At 44.2% G+C, this 18890-nt stretch overlaps 1 protein-coding gene and 1 non-coding gene across 2 annotated transcripts; both read right to left on the bottom strand.

Annotated features, from left to right (window-relative positions):
• Positions 1-3741: 3741 nt before the first annotated feature.
• On the bottom strand, positions 3742-6896 carry LOC124708862 (nudix hydrolase 9-like). Its single transcript, XM_047240504.1, has 9 exons — positions 6712-6896; positions 6516-6590; positions 6381-6437; positions 5741-5823; positions 5525-5583; positions 5008-5156; positions 4383-4520; positions 4042-4200; positions 3742-3950 (listed from the first exon to the last, which is right to left on the bottom strand). The coding sequence occupies exons 1-9, from the start codon at positions 6799-6801 to the stop codon at positions 3855-3857; spliced, it is 906 nt and encodes a 301-aa protein (XP_047096460.1). The 5' UTR covers positions 6802-6896; the 3' UTR covers positions 3742-3854.
• Positions 6897-8382: 1486 nt separating this feature from the next.
• Positions 8383-8456, bottom strand: TRNAR-UCG. The gene has a single exon. It is a non-coding gene; the product is annotated as a tRNA-Arg (tRNA).
• Between the last annotated feature and the right edge of the window lie 10434 nt (positions 8457-18890).

The following is an 18890-nucleotide window of genomic DNA, read 5'->3' as shown; positions in this document are numbered from 1 at the left end:
AGGAATCGCGGAGGAACTAGGCGGGACTTTTGGTTAGAGAAGTCATAAACAACAAAGGCTTGTTTAGTCCAGATAGTTGTTCTACCTCCAAATAGACGGTCGTTAGTACCGTTTGTCGATCGTGAGCTCCATGTATATATGTAGGGAACCTACGAATATGTGTAAGGGGAATCGACTTCTGCTTCCAATATTTGTTTGATCGATCAAATATATGCAACTTTTATTTTCGGACGAAAAAAATGAAATAACAGGCGGTCGGTGGCGGGGGGGAGGGGTGCTGCACCCCTCAAACCCTAAAGCAGAAGCGTTGTGCGCGCGCCACGTAGAGGGCCTTTTGTCGCGGGTGGTAATACCGCCCGCGACAAAAGAGCCTGTGCCCTGCGCGCCCCGCGGCTGCCACGTGGTGGACCTTATGTCGCGGGTCGTAAGTGACCCGGGATAAAAGGCCACCCTTTTATCGCGCCTTGCTTGTCGCGGCTGGCCGCCCGCGACAAAAGGCCCTAACCACCCGGATCAAAAGGCCTGTTTTCCACTAGTGAGTAGCGCCACTGCAGCAACGCTCTTGTGCACGGCCATGGCTACCTGCTTTTTTAGTGCATGCTTGCGATCTCCTGGTGCTTGCGATCGGTGTGTGCGTCGTTGCGATCTGCATTGGGCACATATATAGAGATGGTTTTGTCTAAAATTAATTATTCAGGGACAAATTAGTACATTATTAATTAATGGGATGTCCATCTGCAAGAAAAGTTGTTTCAAAACGGACCATGTCTATATCTATATCTATATCTATATCTATATCTATATCTATAATCTATAATCTATAATCTATATCTATATCTATATCTATACCTATACCTAATAACAATAAACGAAGGATTGTTTCCGTCGTTTAACAATTTTTTAGACCAAAACATGCTCCCACCAAAGTGCATATTTATGCCACCACTTAAGTCAAGCATCCCAAACGTATAGTCCCGGCAGAGCGGAAGAAAGGCAAGGCTGCCGAGCGGTAGGAAGATATTAATAAAGCATCTCCAACAGACGCTCCAAAAATCGGCGTGCTATATGTAGTTTGCATCGCGCTATAAACAGATACCGCGCCTTCGCGTGAAAGTTGCCCCGCTGGAAGCGTCATTTTTGTCGCGCGTGCTCGGGCAGGAAAAGTGCTCCTCTGCCGGCCACGCCATTATGCAGCGCGCCGCGCGGCGCGAACGGCTAGTTTGATCGTTTTTGTTCGAAATATAAATCAAACAAAACAAATAAAACACGAAAAATTACAAAATATATTAAAAGTTCGACATTAGCGACATTTTATTTAAACTACACTCGAAGTCTACCCCGAGTCCCAGTCAAAGTCCGAGGAGTGGCTGCTCAGAGTCGTCTCCGACACCGACGTCGAAGTCCACTCGAAGAAGGAGGAGGAGGAGGAGGAGGAGGAGGAGGAGAGGACGATGGTGGATGGCCCTGCGCCGTTTTTCTTCTCCTCCTCCTCCTCCTCGTCGCCTTCTCGGCACTCGCCGCCTTCCTCGCCTCGGACTTCGCCCGGCGCTTGTCGCGGCTTGCCTTCTTCTTCGCCTTCACCGCCGCCTTCGCCGACTCCTTCTCCGCGTAGAAGGCTTCCGTGGCGGCGACGTCTTCGGGGAATTGGCGCGCCCACTCGAGGCGGAGGGCCTCGTCGCTCTCGGCGATGAGGAGGCGCTGCTCTAGCTCCCGTTGGCGGCGCTGCTGCTCGCACGTGATGACCGGCGACGGGGGCGCCAGCTACTCCACCTGCTCCCGCGTCCAGACGTCGTGAAAGTTCATCATCCGGCGGGAGCGGCCAAGGCGCCAGGCGACGGCGTCGTACGCCCGCACCGCCTCGTGCACCGTGTTGAACGTACCAAGGCGGATCTGCTCGTCGTTGGAGCGGATCTCCTCGTCGAAGCGGCCGCTCGGCCGCGCCCGAACGCCGTGGTAGCCGGAGGCGGAGCGGAGGCATCTTCAGACGGAGGAGCGGAGGCGGAGCATCGGCGGGAGGGAGAGAGAGAGAGAGGCAGAGCATTGGTGGGGAGAGAGAGAGGCGGAACGGCGCGTGGAATGTTCAGGCGGTTGGCTCGTTCGCGCGTGTCGCGTTTATAGCGCGCGCGGCAGCGCACGCGCCAAGTTTCCCGCGCGGAATAGCGCACACGCGCGCGACAAAGTTTTTAGCGCGTGCGCCTTTTTCCCGCATCCGCTTGAGCTTCGCTCGGGCGCCCGCGCGCGCCAAACTGGCGGTTTTTTTACCGCGCGTGGCTTTTGCAACGTCTGTTGGAGATGCTCTTAATTACTAAGATATCTATATGTAAGAAAAGTTTCAAAACGGATCATGTGTAACATAATGAGATGAGATGGATATCTGAGGTTGTCTTTGAGATTAAATATCCTCGCAAGGCAGTAACTAAATGCTTATCACACTGGTTCACTGAAGTACTCCATCTATTTTTATTTACCTCGCATTCTAAATTTAATCAAAATCAAAATTTATAAAATTTGACTTTAAGAAAAATATTACCATCTATAATATAACATCTATGGTGTTAAAATTGTTATAAAATGTATTTTCACATCATATGTATTTGGTACTGTGAATGTTGATAATTTTTTATACTCCCTCTGATCTATAATATTCTACTCCCTCCATGCCATAATATAGTGCGCATTGATTTTCGTGAAAGTTAAACTACATTAACTTTGAACAAATTCATTGATAAAATTATATATATCTATAATACCTAACCTATATCATATTAAAATATACTTTATGTCGAATTCAATGGTATTGATATGATATTTTAAATATTGATATTTTAATCATAAATTTGGTCAAGATTACCCAGCTTAACTTCGAAAAAACCTTATAGGCACTATATTTTGGTATAAAGGGTGTAATACAGATGGGAGGCAGTGGTATATTCTTAGTCTAAGTTTAGAAAGTTTGACCTTAACGAGAACGATAACACAAGATAAGCAAAGACCGAGGGAGTATGGTCTTTTCTAAAGTTCATTATCTGGTGACAAATTAAGGCAGTAATTAGCGAGATGGTTATCCGCAAGAATAATTTTGAAATGAATTATATGTAAGATAATAAGATGGGATAGTATCTGATGTAGTAATCTTAGTAATTGTGTACTCTGTTTTGTCAGCAGGAGGACTAGACTGGGAAGAACTTGCTGAAAATGAATATGTCACCACCAGGTACACAGATTACAAACGATGTTACACATAGTTACAATAGCTGCTTATTTTCAATAGGCAGGATTTAGCTGTAGATTTTTTTTTCCAGCGGCATGCCACAATTCACACAACAAAAGTGAATGAAATGTATGGTTACACTCATATTTTCGATAGGCAGTAATTAGTTGTAGATTTTTTTTGTTTCTGGGGCATGCCACATTTCACACAACAAGAGTTAATGAAATGTATGGTTACACTCCTATATAGTATAGGGAAAAAATGCATATGCAGATGGCCGGCTCGGCTACTCCAGAGAAAGACAGCCCTTGCCTTGAATCCCAGGAATATTTATAAAGCTTGTGTGCTATGAATTTCCCTCGATCTGAATGCAGTATATCTTAATAAGAAATATAAGTCTGTTTCTAATGATACTCCCTCCATTATCATATTGGTAGGCACACTTAGAACGGTTCCATGAATTTTAGCTTTGATGATATGAGATATGTTACCGCTTGGCATCTGGCAGTAGAAGCAAAGCCAAAACCCGCAAGGATCCATCAGTATTATATGGGAATGATGCAACAAAGATACCTTACAAAATTAGAATCAACGTATTTCAGATTAAAATTAAGATTTAAGTGCACAACTGCTATAGGTATGTTCACAATTTTTTTGCAGCGTTCCTCATAAGTTCATAGAGAGCAAAGCCCCCTTGGTGGCAACCAGGCAATCGCTGTCTCATTTCTCTTAATTCCTCCTGTAATTCAGAAACAATGCCGATGAAGAATAGTTAGGAGAACCCAGAAGCAAGGAGATGCTCAAAGTGCTGCTAGTATAAGGGAGCTTACCGCTGAGACTGCATACAGCTTAGTGGATTCATAGCCATCTTGGGCTCTAGAATAAAGCTCAATAACAGTACTGGAATCAATGTTGCATCTAATGAAAAAGAATGCTGCTGGCCTAACATTCAGTTCCCGGCGAGAAACTCCAATGAAAATGGGTGCAGTCTGCAAAACTAAATCCAGATAGTAAACAGAATATATTGAAAAAAAAGCATGCAATTGCAGAAATCTTCTTTGCGTAGTAGTTACAGAAAACTGTAAAGCATCCTTCTGACGTGGTCTTGTTGAGGACACTACCGATGCAGTAATTATGGATGCAAGACAAAGAATGTAGGTGGTTTAATTACCAGGGAACTAGCAGGAACTCCAGTTTCCTCAACTACCTCACGAATAATTCCATCAAATATTTCATCAGAAACTCTTTCAATGAGACGACCAACATCTTCTACATCATTTTGATGAGCCAAGATTCCAACTTCTTCTGGCTGATAAAAACAAATGAACTTTGATAATAAGAAAAGTGAATATTACTGATCGACAATTGGAAACACAAGCCCACCAATCCTGTGAAAATAATATATATTCACTTCAAGAAATTCGATTATTGTCTCAGCTAAAAAAAATTCCAAAACCTAAATAATCAAGTATATATATAACACCTCAGGTCAAATTCTTCATCATCTCACAGAAAAGAGTATCTAGAATATTTGTTTCAAAGATAAGAGGTGGCCCAAATTCCAATTGAATAACTATAATGTATTTCATTCAAAGTTAAGAGGAACAAAAGACAAACACCTTCGACCTGAGTTCTGTTCTCTAGCAAAGCAACACGGGCGACACAAACAAACAATTCAGCGTACCAAAGTTAGAGGTCCTAGAGCTTTGTTTCTACTTGAGAACTCACTGAACAGAAATATTAGATGTCGTCAAGTGTGCTCAATATTGTAACATTCTCAAGTATTACCTATTTACCTCAGAATGTCCTCCAGGAAAAACATAGTAGCCAGGAGATTCACCCACATTGTTGCTCCTTTGCAGTACAATAATTTTTTGATCGGATGTTTCAACAATCGCGCCATTTCCCAGTGGATTGGACATGTGTTGGCAACACACAGAGTCATCTATTCAGACATATGGAAAGAGTAACTATTTAGGTCAAGACTGATTCCGATGATCCTATACAAAGATTCAGACTTGAGCACACAAAGTACTGAGACAAGTTATTCAACAATTAATAATCCAGTGGACATCAATACAATGTTTATAGTGAACATGTTTACATCATATATAGAAAAACATGTGACCATGGAAAGGAAAATAAATGCAAGGAATAGGCATTTTAAATTTTACAAGATTGAGCAAGGAATGAAACAGATAATTGACAAGATAATGTTAAATCAAAAGTTTTTTTAAGTTAGATATGCAAAAAGGCTTTGGTCCACAGAGCAAATGTGACTAAGGCATCTAGACATTCTAGCTTGTAAATTACCTTCAGAGGGGACCAAAAAGTTCTCCCACAATGGACTGAGATTTGTTCCTACAAATGTCCTGTTGTTTGTAAGGTAATATTGATGTTAGATAGCATTGAAATATTGCATAGAAGTAAAAAGGCAAGGGCCGGAAGTAAAAAAAAAAAAAAAAAGGATACAGGAATTCTATTTCAAGAGAGTTGCTATTGGAATAAAATAAGAAGGGTCAAGCAGACCTGTAGTCTGTGAGACCCAAATGAAGTGAGACAGAGTACTCCTGATTTGGTTCATCGTTGTGGTGTGAGGCATGCCCTCCATACTGAAATTTTTTCAATGTGGCCAAGAGAAATTAATTCTGGTACTCAATGAATAACAGCAAGGCGGATAAAGAAAGAACACAAGGACATCACACCTCTCAAAAAGTTCTAACGACACTAGTTTAGCTGTTAATCGAACAGCATAACAAAAAAAAACGTTGTGATAGCTTGATTTCAGCGATAGAAGGAACGGCCAAGTTCAGAAACAGATGTCGTGGCAATTCAGGCACACCTAATGAAAGGAAAAAAGAATGGTAAAAATCCAACTTTGTTTGGATAAAGATGGTATCCCAGTGACCTGCAGTTTCCAACTAAGTATGAAACCCCTATGTCTTGACTGACTCCGGTGCATCTATCTATCCCGAGCAAATCTGAAGGCATCATGAACACTCCACTCCACCACATTACACAGGTATCTTGTCAGTACCAATTCGGCATAAAGCAGAGTCCTAAATAACTTAACAGAGAAGCTATCTAATCAATAGTACGTCCACGCATCAGTACAGCAGGGAAATGGCACCCAAAAATAACCAGAGCCCAGAGGTACGTACATACATACCCGAAACTTTGTGCCGCTGTACAGCGATGAGTTCTCCTGGAGCCTCTGGTTCCATATCTGTGAAGCAAACAAATATGAACAACAGCCATGGGTTGGTGGTCCTATACGGAGCGAGCGCATGATTGGCCACATCACCTCGTCTATAGACTCTTCCAACGATGAATCTGGGTGCGGGATCCGGTCGAACGACGAATCAAACTTCACCGAGACCTTCATTTCACGGCAACACCATAAGAAGGATTTGCAGAATTTGCGACGAGCTGTTGGGCTCGAAACCGCAGGTGGAATGGGATCAGACGGTGGGACGAAGGGGTGTGGAGAGGGAGGTTACCCGGGATCGAGGGAGGCCTGCGGGGCAGGAGAGGAGGAGCTTATACGCCGTGCCGGGGCCGGCTACCGCTGCGGGTGTGTCTGTGGCCATGTGGCACCGGCGGTGGAGGGATGGTGAGGGGAGAGAGAAAGGTGGCGGCCGGTGGCGGCGAGGTGTCGAGCAAACGCCGCCGGAAGCTTTGGAAAAAAAGAGGTACTCGGCCGTCCGGCGGTAGTTGGGAGTTTGGACAAGGCACGGGCCGGGCCGGGCTCAGGCCCTGCTTTTCGGGCCTAACCAGAACGTATGTACCAAACTTCTAATTGACCAACTGAAACTAAAATTAAAATACTTCTACTCATACGATAGATTGCAGTAGTAATTTAATTCAAACACTTCTACTTCATAGGGTAGATTGGATATATCCAAATTCGACATCAACATGACATAAAAACCTAAAGTTTTACACACACTTGAACCCTAAACTTATACACTACTTTTCACCATAAAACTTGAAAGATAGATAAACATCGATGGTCGAAGGGGAGTTCACTCCTAGTCGTTATCGTCGTTAGAGCTACCGACGGGAGATCAATGGTAGACTAGCCTCGGTCGCTGCTGCAACCTCTTCCAGTCTTCCTCCTTCTTCTTCTTGGCATTCTCCCTCACCGCAAAGTACTCAGGTCTCGAACTGAACAAGCTCGGGTAACTTCATGCGGCGGCGGCCTCCACGTCGGCCTCATGCGCCCTAACCTGCAAGAAGGTGCGGCAATTCCCCTTCTTTTGCTTGCGGGTGACAATGCACATCTGCTGCGAGCGGAACTCGACCGCCCTTAGACTCTCCACTTCGGGGAAGTTCATCTCGGGGCACGGACGATCGAACGTCCACGCGCCGAAGTCGTAGGCACGAACGACGAGCTTCGGTGATGAGAATGTCCCAAGCCACCGGCGGACGCCGTCTACGGTTATATCCACGGCGAAACAGCGGGAGTTCCAATGCCACACACTAAGGAAACCCACCGTTGACCTAGGGCGACGGCATGGCAGCATCTCGAGGTCTAGTCGGTCTTGTCTTTTTTTTCCTTTTATCTTTGATGTTTTATTTTTTATTTTAAGTTTTAGGCCACCAAATTGATCCAAATAAAATTTGTAAAATTCCTGATAGTTAAATAGGATATCTTGGAATACTTTTCTAATCCATAACAAAATACAAGACTATTTTTATGCATTTGGCCTTATAGGCTACTTTGGCATTAGTATTCCAAATAGGGTTTTGACTTCTCAAATAAAATTCTTTATGATTTCAAAACTTTTCAAAACTATAATAGTTTTGGTTTGAAATAATTTGAAACCAAATGTTTTCAAATGTCCAACCAACAAGTTTCAAGTTCTTATTTATTTTCACATTCCAAATTTTGGATACTTTTGGGATGTGACATTCTCTAGCAAAGCTTCTCGCGTACGCCGATTGCTTTTTTTTTTTTTTATTTCTGGTCGGTGCTTCTAGTCGGTGCTTCTGGTCGAGGGCAATAGTACCTATAAACTGGCTTGTTTTTAGAGACTTGATCGATAACACTCAAAAAAAAAGCTTCAATCAAATCAAATAAGAAAAAAACTAACAAAGAAGAAGTGGAAATACTTTTGTACACCCAAATACGGAGTACATGGCAGGGATCGACTCGAAGAATGCAAAAACGACCACAGTGGGAGTCGAACCCACGACCTTCTGATCCGAAGTCAGACGCGCTAATCCACTGCGCTATGCGGTCGAGTTATTTTGAAACTCATATTCACCATAACAATTCTGACTTCCGCTCGTTTGCAAGCGGCATTCCAACATATGTACGTATACTGAAAACTTCAAAGGATAAGTGGATAACCCTACTACTACACCACTGCAGTACAAATATTTTCCATAATTCCCATTATATGGATTGATCTAAATCGAATATAAAATATGTCGAGGTAATTTAATTTGGATATCATCAGGAATATAGTTTGGATTTGTACCCGTTGACTAGTCTACAACACGATTTTTAAGTTTAGCCATTATGCGTCGTATTTTGTATAACTAGATGATACCCCGCGCGTTGCTGCGGAGACTTGTAGTATTTTTCGGTTAAATTTAATGTTTAAGTTAGAAGCCATGTGAGAAATTTTCTTAAAATATATTGAATGACTAAATAGAGAATTATATATAAGATACTATAATTATTTGTTGGATAAGGTCGCAATGCTTACCAAGCTAAGAACAATATGTAATAGTTAACTTATGAGCATTACTATTAGATGGAAATAACATAAGCTACATTTAAAAAATTTAAGTTTACTCGGTAGAGATAGAAGTCTTGCTCTCTTCCAAAGGAATAAGGTAATTCGTCATGATGTCATTGTCATGAATGCATGGGGGAGCCGGACATCTCCCCCATAATAACCTAGGGAGATAATCTTGTCTTTTCTATCCCTGCAATTCGTGAATTAACTCAAAGCAAAACTTTTCTTAAAAGAAGAGGAAACACATATTCTTACTAAAGTCGTACTTTAATCTTTTCTCTTCCAGTAATTAGCAGCAGCAGAGAGATGACAATAGATGGACAAAATCGCTGAAGAGTCAACAAACTTTTATAACTAAGAAAATCACAAAGGTCCCCTATTATCAAATTTGTCAGATATAAATCAACATAAAATCTCTATTATATACCTTTTGCCAGTACATACATTGGCAAGAAGCAACACCTTGGAGTTGGTGATACTCCTGGCGTTTAGGTAGATGATATATGAGGAATGCACTTCAATCTGTGATTGAAGGCTTCACCTATGGAGATGGCTGATCTAAGAGCTTAGTCAGTATAGCACCGGCTTAGTCACTTCTCCGCTCCTTTCCGTATTTCCTAGCTCCAGCCAAAGTGCATCAGCCAGATTCTTCAGGCAAGAGAGAACATATCAACAACAACAATTCAATAATCAAATGTCCTTTTCCATAATGATGATCCAAACAAAACGTGGGGATTGAGCAAGCAGCACACAACACACATAATCAAATAAAAATCCAACTAAACCAGGGAAGGCAAAACTTTGAGCAATTTGATAAGCATTGGAAGAATTAGAATCGGAGTGGACAACTACTAGGATCAGTGCCAGATACGAACGCGAGCATGTGTGCGATGTGGATCTTCATAGCCGCACGAGGAGCTATTTATACAGGAGGTGGCGTCTGGTCAGCTCAAATCATGGCTGATCAATGGTGGGCATCATGGGGCAGTTTCTTCAGCATTTGTGGCAGGATGGCATAGGTCGCAGCATGAGTGTTTATATGTCCATAAAGTCGTAGGACGCGGCGGCGGCGGAGACACCTTCACGAAACGACCAGGAGGAAGGCCAGGCCACTGCAGCGTCTAGTCGAGGAAGGGCGAGCGATCGCATCTGCTACTCGTCCAGCCCATGTACGTGTAGTTCGTCCAACCCAATTACGGATGCCTAGGCCACGTTTAAAGCGATGCACAGCCCATGAAGAAAACCAACGAGATGCAAGGACGAATGGCAACACAACACAGGAAGGAAATATGGGTGACGTGGCTGCGCGAGAAGCCAGGAAAATGGGACCAACTATTTAGAGATAGAAGATTGTGATTTGCAACACATCTGACGAAGGCATCATTCTCAGAAAAAACAAAATCTGCAAGCATGTTATATTAGGACAATATAATTAATATTCATAATATTTTGACATGGCCACATGGGAGAGGGAATACTTATTAAGCAGGCAGCTGATCGATCTCCATGTAGAAATTCATCTATTAATTATAAAATGGTTGGTGACAACACATAACACTTGGTGCATACAACGCATGAATCAGTCAATTTGCCACGACGCGAGTAGGCCAAAAAAAAAAGCAGTGCAAATTAAGGGCCTCTTCACTTTAGCTACTCCTCTAAAGTAAGTGCATGCATGTTGCACCTGACGCTACCATCACGCGCGCGGCGATAACGAGTCCGACTTCATGGGGTGGGTTCCGGTGGGCAACTTTCTGAGCACCGAGAAGTCAGCCTGGGGTGGCGATGGTGGTGGCGAGTCCAACCTCATAGGTTTAGGTCCGGTAGGAACCTTCGTGCGCACGGAGAAGTCCCTCGGCGGTGGCGAGTCTGACCTCATCGGGTTACGTCCGGTAGGAACCTTCCCTCAGCGGTGGCGAGTCCGATCTCATTGGGTTAGGTCCGGTAGGAACCTTCATGAGGACCTAGAAGTCCAAGTGCGGTGGCGAGTCCAACCTCATCGAGTTAGGTCCGGTAGGAACCCTCGTGAGCACCGGAAAGTGCACATGCGAGGGCGACGGCGGTGCCAAGTCTGACATCATCGGGGGTTTGGCCTGGTAGGAACCTTTCTGAGCACCGAGAAGTTCACATCGATTGATTCACCGAACAGGGCCCCCGAATTGTAGGGCCCCCCAAATTTCTGCAGCCCAGTAGTATGCTAGGTCCGATTGATCAATTGATTCACTTCCTTTGCTGTTTTCTAGTGCGGTCCAAGCCTAGCAGGAGCAGGTGTAGCAGGCCACGATCAGTTCCCTTGGGAAAATATCCTAAAAAAAAGTTCCCTTGGGAAAAAAAGAATACACGTCGATTGGTTTCCAATCGATCGGTCTCCCGATATCAGATCGCTTTGAGTCTTTGATGCTTTGTTTCGCACCTTTCGCTCGATCGACAGGGGTTGGTTCTCTTTTAAGGGAAAAAGTGGGACTCCGTCCCGCTGCCAGCTTTATTGATAATCAAACACACTTATATCGTTTATCAGAAAAGGCAAAATAAAACTAGGGGGATCATCGTCCCAAGTACAAGAAGAAGAAGAAGACTGAAAACTAGATTTAGCAAGTTCATGCGCCACAATATTTGCCTCACGCGGGCAGTATTCAAAATTCACCTTTGAGAAACCTGATGCCAATAAGTTGCAGTCATAGAAGATGGCTGTTGCAGCTGTAGCCGAGAAACCCCCATCATTCATCGTTTGCACTACTTCAGTATTATTAGATTGTACAGTAAATTGATTGCATCCCATATATTGAGCTAACAGAAGTCCCTCTCGGAGAGCATAAGCTTTAGCAGTCATCACATCTGCCACAAATGGGAGATCTTTAGTATGAGCTGCGATGAATTTACCTTTGAAGTCACGTATAATAACACCCGCACTTCCACGTCCTTGATCTGCACAAAAAGATACGTCGACATTGATCTTCACTTCCCCTTCAGGTGGACATGTCCAAGACACATGTTTGCGCTGAATAGGGTTCTTACGTGCTCGCCAATAGTTTGATGCCAGGGCTCCAACCGACAAAGCCGAATTCTGGGGCGTTTTGATAAGGGGTGGCCCGATCTTATCAGTAAGCAACAGTGGTGATGATGATCACGGGGTGATGGCAGCGAAGATAACTGGATGAAGTGGATGATAACTTGTATGACGTAACGAGATCTCTCGATTGGTACCTGTCGCCAATGCAACAGCTCTCAACCCAGCGAGATATTCGCAACTCCACACACTAGCGCACGTAGCCGCCGACCACGAAGCGGTCAACCTTCTAATTCCCAATGGAACAACAGATCACACAAGACTTTCAGATCTCCACCAAATCAAGCAATATGGTGTAGGGATTCAATAGTTTTGCATAGCAAACAACTAAGAACTAGGATTTATCTTAAACGTGGTCTAAACCTAATTGGGGGCGTCCTAGGCACTTATATAGGTGTTCAGGACGACCTCAGGTCGAAAAGATACAAAAGTAACCGATCCAGAATAGATCTGGTCGAGACGGGCTCAGACTCGACCGGCCTGGGGGCCGGTCGACCGGGCTAGGGACCGGCCGGTCTGGTTTGGACTGGGCCAGGGACCGGATGGCGACCGGGCGGGCGTCCAGGCTTACTGGATATGCCCCGGCTGGCACAAGCGTGGGACCCGGTTTGGACCGGGCTGGTCCGGCGTGCGAGCCGGTCGAACCGAGCCTGGTGCCGGCCGGTTGACCGGGCTGGGCGCCGGCCTGAACATCTCCTCCTCTCGCGCATGCCTCCCGCTCCTCCCTCGCGCGTCCATGGGATGTCTTCATGTCCAGCTCCATGTCCAGCTTCACGTCCATCTTCTTGTCTAGCTGTTCCTATCCTCCTCGTGCGATGCTTGCTCCTTCTTCATACCTGATCATACATAAGTAATACGACTTAGGCAGTATAAAGTTCTCATCGATCAAAGTATCACTTAGGAACAAGTTCACCTGTTGTTTAAGTAGCTTCGCACGGGCTCGTGTCATTGGTCCAATCCTAACTTCATTGCACTTGAGCTTCACAGGATCATCTTCAACTAATGACAGAGGTAGTAGTGAGGTAGGGATGTCCTCATCACGTTTGCACCTCCTTACCATGGACACATTTGCGTCTCTCCCACCAGATATACCATGCCCCAGGAAGAATAATTTCAAGTAATCCGATTCCACCAAGAGAGTCTCAGGTTCCCATTGTACAGATGATATGTTCCAACGCAATAGCTCCTGCTCTATTTATACTTACCGCATCCTCAATTACTGAAAGAACTCCAAGCTTCTCCCACATTTTCTTTGCACGCATACAGGTGAACAGAGTATGCATTATATCCTCACATCCCACCAAGCACACCGGGCATCCACTATTAGTAATTATATGTCGATTTGCCAGAATACCAAAACAAGGGATGAGACCATGGAAAGCTCTCCAGCCAAAGATTTTTACCTTTGCAGGAATATTTAGTTTCCATAACTTTTTCCATACCGGGCTAATCTCATACCTTCCCACACCTAAAGCTCTTCTCTCTTGACGGCCGAAACGATATTCCCATTTAGCATGGTACGCCGAGCGCACCGTGAAAACTGCTGCTTGTATGATGCCATGCAACAAAATCATCCATACCAGGTGGTGCAATGGGAATCTCCATAATTCGGTTCACATCCACTTCCCAAAAAAGGTTCTCGTAATAAATCCTCATCCCATAACCCTATATTCGGATAAATATGTTCAGCAGCTTTAGTCAAAAGGGTATTACCACGAGGAGTAACAAGATTCCGTGATGGGGCTAGTAGGGATCCAAGCATCCTCCCAAATATTTACTTGGGTTCCATCACCAATTCTCCAAATGCATCCCTGTTTGAATGTTTCCAGCCCCGCAATTACACTCTGCCATGTAAAGGAACTACCAGGTTTTAATTTAGCTTTGAGGTGATTTCCTTCATGATAGTATCTTGCTCTTAAAATTCTTGCACAAAGAGACTTGGGCCTTTCCGAAAATCTCCAACATTGTTTTGCTAGCATCGCCATATTGAAGGTGTGTAGGTCGCGGAAACCCATACCACCTCTCGCCTTGGGTATGCACATTTTTCACCGGGCTAACTAGTGCATTCACTTATGGTCATAATCATCACCCCACCATAGTTGTGAAATAGCATCAGTATTTCCTTTGCATATGTTTTTCGGAATCTTGAATATTGTCATCGCAAACACAGGCATAGCTTGTGCGACCGTTTTGAGGAGCACTTCCTTTCCTCCCATAAAAAGTAACTTTTCCTTCCATCCATTTATCTTAGCGAGAACCTTCTCAATTAGATGTCAAAAACAGTCGCTTCTATCTGCCCCAACCATGGCAGGCAGGCCCAAGTACTTATCAGTGAGGGATTCAATAACAATATTTAACTTTTCACACACTACCACCCTGTCATTAACATGCGTATTTGGGCTGAAGTAAATACGGAGTACTTGATTTAGCATCACTTACCATTTGACCCGAGCTGTCACAATACATATCCATAATTTTTTTCAACATCATTGCATTCTTTTCATTTGCTTCCATCAAAATAAGTGAGTCATCCGCAAAAAGAAGGTGTGTAACGATTGGAGCATCACGACCCACCCTCACACCAGTTAGCTCTTTGTTAACTTTTGGGTGTGTAATCATACTAGAGAGCCCTTCAGCACATAGCAGAAATAAATAAGGGGATAGCGGGTCACCTTGTCTAATGCCCCTGGTTGGTGAAAAAGATTCGGTTGTATTAGAGTTGAACCGAATTGAATACTTCACAGATGATACACATGACATGATTAAGGATACCCATCTAGCATCAAATCCTAATTTCAGCATCATTTTTTCTAAGAAGCACCACTCCACTCTATCATATGCTTTATGTATATCGAGCTTCACCGCACACGGTCCCTTCTTACCCCTTTTCTTTTTGATAGAGTGCACACATTCATAAGCCAGCATAATATTATCCGTGATAAGTCGTCCCGGGACAAGCGCACTTTGATTTTCCCCAATAATATCAGGTAAAATAATTTTCAGCCTATTAGCCAACATATTTGATATCACCTTGTAAACACCATTGCATAGACTAATAGGGCGGTATTGGGTGATTTTTTCCGGATTATTTACCTTGGAAATAAGAACCACCATCATATCATTCCATCCCGTAGGTATCACTCCAGAATTGACAGATTCTAGTACTTCTTTTGTTAGATCATCACCAAGCATCGGCCAATACCCCTTGTAGAAAACAGCATGCAACCCATCCGGACCCGGAGCTGTTTTGAAATCTCCAATTTGAAATAAAGCTTTTTCAACTTCCTCTGTTCCGCTTCTGCCCTGCCTGGTTCCGTCGTGTCCAGCCCCATCTTGAGTGAGTCTGAAGTTTTTAGAGAAACGCCCTTTTTTTTGCTAATACCGCATTCCGAATTTTCTTAACCATTTCCGTGATTGTTGCATCTGCGGAAAGGAGCTTTTCTAAGCTCAAACTGCTGAAATCCTATATGTGTTCTACTATCATAGGAAAGACTCGGTGGATTGGCGAAAATAGCCCTTGAGAATGATATCTTGGAGAAAATTAATTATAAAAAGATGATTGAAGATTTTATTTGAATAAATAAGAGGTGGATGATGCTTATTGGTAGAGCATGAGGTTGTTTAGTTTAGTGCTATATTTACTCTTTTAGCCTTTTAGAATGAATACTTGATATGCTTCCAAACATTTTACGGAATAGCACATTATGAAGTTGAATAATGAAGTATAGGCGTGATTTCATTTATTGAGTTTGAACAAAAGAAAATTTAGGCCTCATATTGTAAGTTGCACCGGGCCCCCAAATCCTGGAGACGAGGCTAGTTCACATGCGGTGGCGATGCTGGTGGCGAGTCAGACCTCATTGGGTTTGGCCCAGTCGGAACCTTCCGGAGCTCCGACAAGCTGGTCGGCGGAGGCGGCGGTGGCTCAGACGTGATGGGGTCAGGTCCGCGAGGCACCTTACGGAGCACCGGGAAATGCTCGCTCGTCGCCGGCGGAGGTGGCGGTGGATCAGATGTGATGGGGTCAGGTCCACGAGGCACCTTTCGGAGCACCGGGAAGTGCTCGCTCGTTGCCGGCGGAGGAGGCGGTGCCTCGGACGTGATGGGGTCAGGTCCACGAGGCACCTTTCGGAGCACCGGGAAGTGCTCGCTCGTCGCCGACGGAGGCGGCGGTGGCTCAGATGTGATGGGGTCAGGTCCACGAGGCACCTTTCGGAGCACCGGAAAGTGCTCGCTCGTCACCAGCGGAGGCGGCGGTGGCTCCGACGTGATGGGGTCGGGTCCATGAGGCACCTTCCGGAGCACCGGAAAGTTCTCGCTCGTTGCCGGCGGAGGCGGCGGTGGCTCAGACGTGATGGGGTCAGGTCCACGAGGCACCTTCCGAAGCACCGGGAAGTGTTCGCTCGTCGCCGGCGGTGGTGGGGAGCCGGAAGTGATGGGGTCAGGTCCACCAGGGACCTTCCTCAGCACCGCGTACTGCGCCGCTGACGCCGTGGAAGACAGTGTCAGCATCAGTGGCAGCAGTAGGAGGAGCGCCCATGGTGCCATGGCTAGCTGCTTTGCTGCGCTGTGTACGTATCCGTGTTTCGTTGAGATCGCTCTAGGTACCATGCGCCTATATATAGTCTCGTCTCCTGCAGTGCGTACAATCGGATTGAATTAACGAGACGTTTCTTGTGGAGTAGTTAATTATTTTCCGGAACGGTTAGCTGTATATATATGTTGTAAAAAGCTTTAGTGCGTCGATCGGTTTCCGGAGACATACATATTTAAGTGGGGGGTCTCAAAAAGAAAGAGAAAAACTTGTCAGACTGGTCATAGTGGGGAGTAATTTAGACATATGTTATGTTACTAGTCTAGGTTACTATCTTTATAATGGGTAGTAATTTATTTGTGGTGTTATGCATTGTATTATTTATTATGTTGTAGACTCATCTTGTCTTGAGGTGTGTGATTTATGGTAACATGGCTAGTTACCACCTCAGTTTTTTTTCTTTTATTAGCATGACATGTCACCAAAATGCCTTGAGATGTGTGATGTTACTAGCTATGTTACTCCCACTATGAGCAGTCTCAGAGACACAGTCATTGGTAAGATTTTAATGGGATAATTTGGAGCATTACCTTATAGAGCGATTAATTAGCCAATTAATTGTTTCATAAAAAATTAGCCAATTAATTAATTCTTGGTAATCCATATTAATTCATTTTTGGTAATCCATATATATATATATATATATATATATATCGGTTATGTCTAAAAATAGGAATACATTTATTTCATTCTGTTTTCTCAACAGTATTAGGCTAAGTTTGGAATGCCTAAAAATAGGAATAAATTTATTTCATTCTGTTTTCTCAACAGTATTAGGCTAAGTTTTGTTTCTGTTATGGAATTTCAATACTAGGAAAATTTGTTTTTAACTCAACTTTAATATCATAATTTTTTAAAAAATATACCCTCGCGTTTCTCGGGTGGATAGAACCAGTAAAGATCAAATTAGAGCATCTCTAGGGTACGGAAAATCCCAGCATTTTTCCGGTTTTGTTCACCTTTTGTGCTTTGGTCCGATACTGAAAATGTTGGAGATATGCCCAAGAGGCAATAATAAAGTGGTTATTATATATCTTTGTGTTTATGATAAATGTTTGCATACCATGCTATAATTGTATTAAACGAAACATTGATACATGTGTGTTATGTAAATAACAAGGAGTCCCTAGTAAGTGATACGTCTCCGACGTATCGATAATTTCTTATATTCAATGCCACATTATTGATGATATCTACATGTTTTATGCATACTTTATGTCGTATTTATGCATTTTTCGGCACTAACCTATTAACGAGATGCCGAAGAGCCAGTTGTTGTTTTCTGCTGTTTTTGGTTTCAGAAATCCTACAAAGGAAATATTCTCGGAATTGGACGAAATCAACGCCCAGGGTCCTATTTTTGCACGAAGATTCCAGAAGTCCGAAGGAGAGACGAAGTAGGGCCACGAGGCGCCGCCACAACAGGGCGGCGTGGCCTGCGCCTTGGCCGCGCGGCCCTGGCGTGTGGGGCCCTCGTGTGGCCCCCTGACCTGCCCTTCCGCCTACTTAAAGCCTCCGTCGCGAAACCCCCAGTACCGAGAGCCACGATACGGAAAACCTTCCTGAGACGCCGCCGCCGACAATCCCATCTCGGGGGATTCAGGAGATCGCCTCCCGCACCCTGCCGGAGAGGGAATCATCTCCCGGAGGACTCTTCACCGCCATGATCGCATCCGGAGTGATGAGTGAGTAGTTCACCCCTGGACTATGGGTCCATAGCAGTAGCTAGATGGTCGTCTTCTCCTTATGTGCTTCATTGTTGGATCTTGTGAGCTGCCTAACATGATCAAGATCATCTATCCGTAATGCTATATGTTGTGTTTGTCGGGATCCGATGGATAGAGAATACTATGTTATGTTGATTATCAATCTATTACCTATGTGTTGTTTATGATCTTGCATGCTCTCCGTTATTAGTAGAGGCTCTAGACAAGTTTTTGCTCTTAACTCCAAGAGGGAGTATTTATGCTCGATAGTGGGTTCATGCCTCCATTAAATCCGGGACAGTGACAGAAAGTTCTAAGGTTATGGATGTGCTGTTGCCACTAGGGATAAAACATTGATGCTATGTCCGAGGATGTAGTTATTGATTACATTACGCACCATACTTAATGCAATTGTCTGTTGTTTGCAACTTAATACCGGAAGGGGTTCGGATGATACCCTGAAGGTGGACTTTTTAGGCATAGATGCATGCTGGATAGCGGTCTATGTACTTTGTCGTAATGCCCAATTAAATCTCACTATACTTATCATATCATGTATGTG

Source organism: Lolium rigidum, chromosome 4 (genome assembly GCF_022539505.1).
Source record: "Lolium rigidum isolate FL_2022 chromosome 4, APGP_CSIRO_Lrig_0.1, whole genome shotgun sequence".
Classification (NCBI taxonomy): Eukaryota; Viridiplantae; Streptophyta; class Magnoliopsida; order Poales; family Poaceae; genus Lolium; species Lolium rigidum.
This window is presented reverse-complemented; position numbering and strand designations above follow the sequence as displayed.

What these genes read in the sequence shown, in the direction of transcription:
- LOC124708862 (XM_047240504.1), bottom strand. Translation starts at nt 6,801, where the DNA reads ATGGCCACAGACACACCCGCAGCGGTAGCCGGCCCCGGCACGGCGTAT. An exon ending in CAGGCCTCCCTCGATCCCGG is followed by an intron (nt 6,591 to 6,711) that starts GTAACCTCCCTC and finishes CGTGAAATGAAG; the next exon opens with GTCTCGGTGAAGTTTGATTC. An exon ending in GAGTTCCTGCTAGTTCCCTG is followed by an intron (nt 4,201 to 4,382) that starts GTAATTAAACCA and finishes TTAGTTTTGCAG; the next exon opens with ACTGCACCCATTTTCATTGG.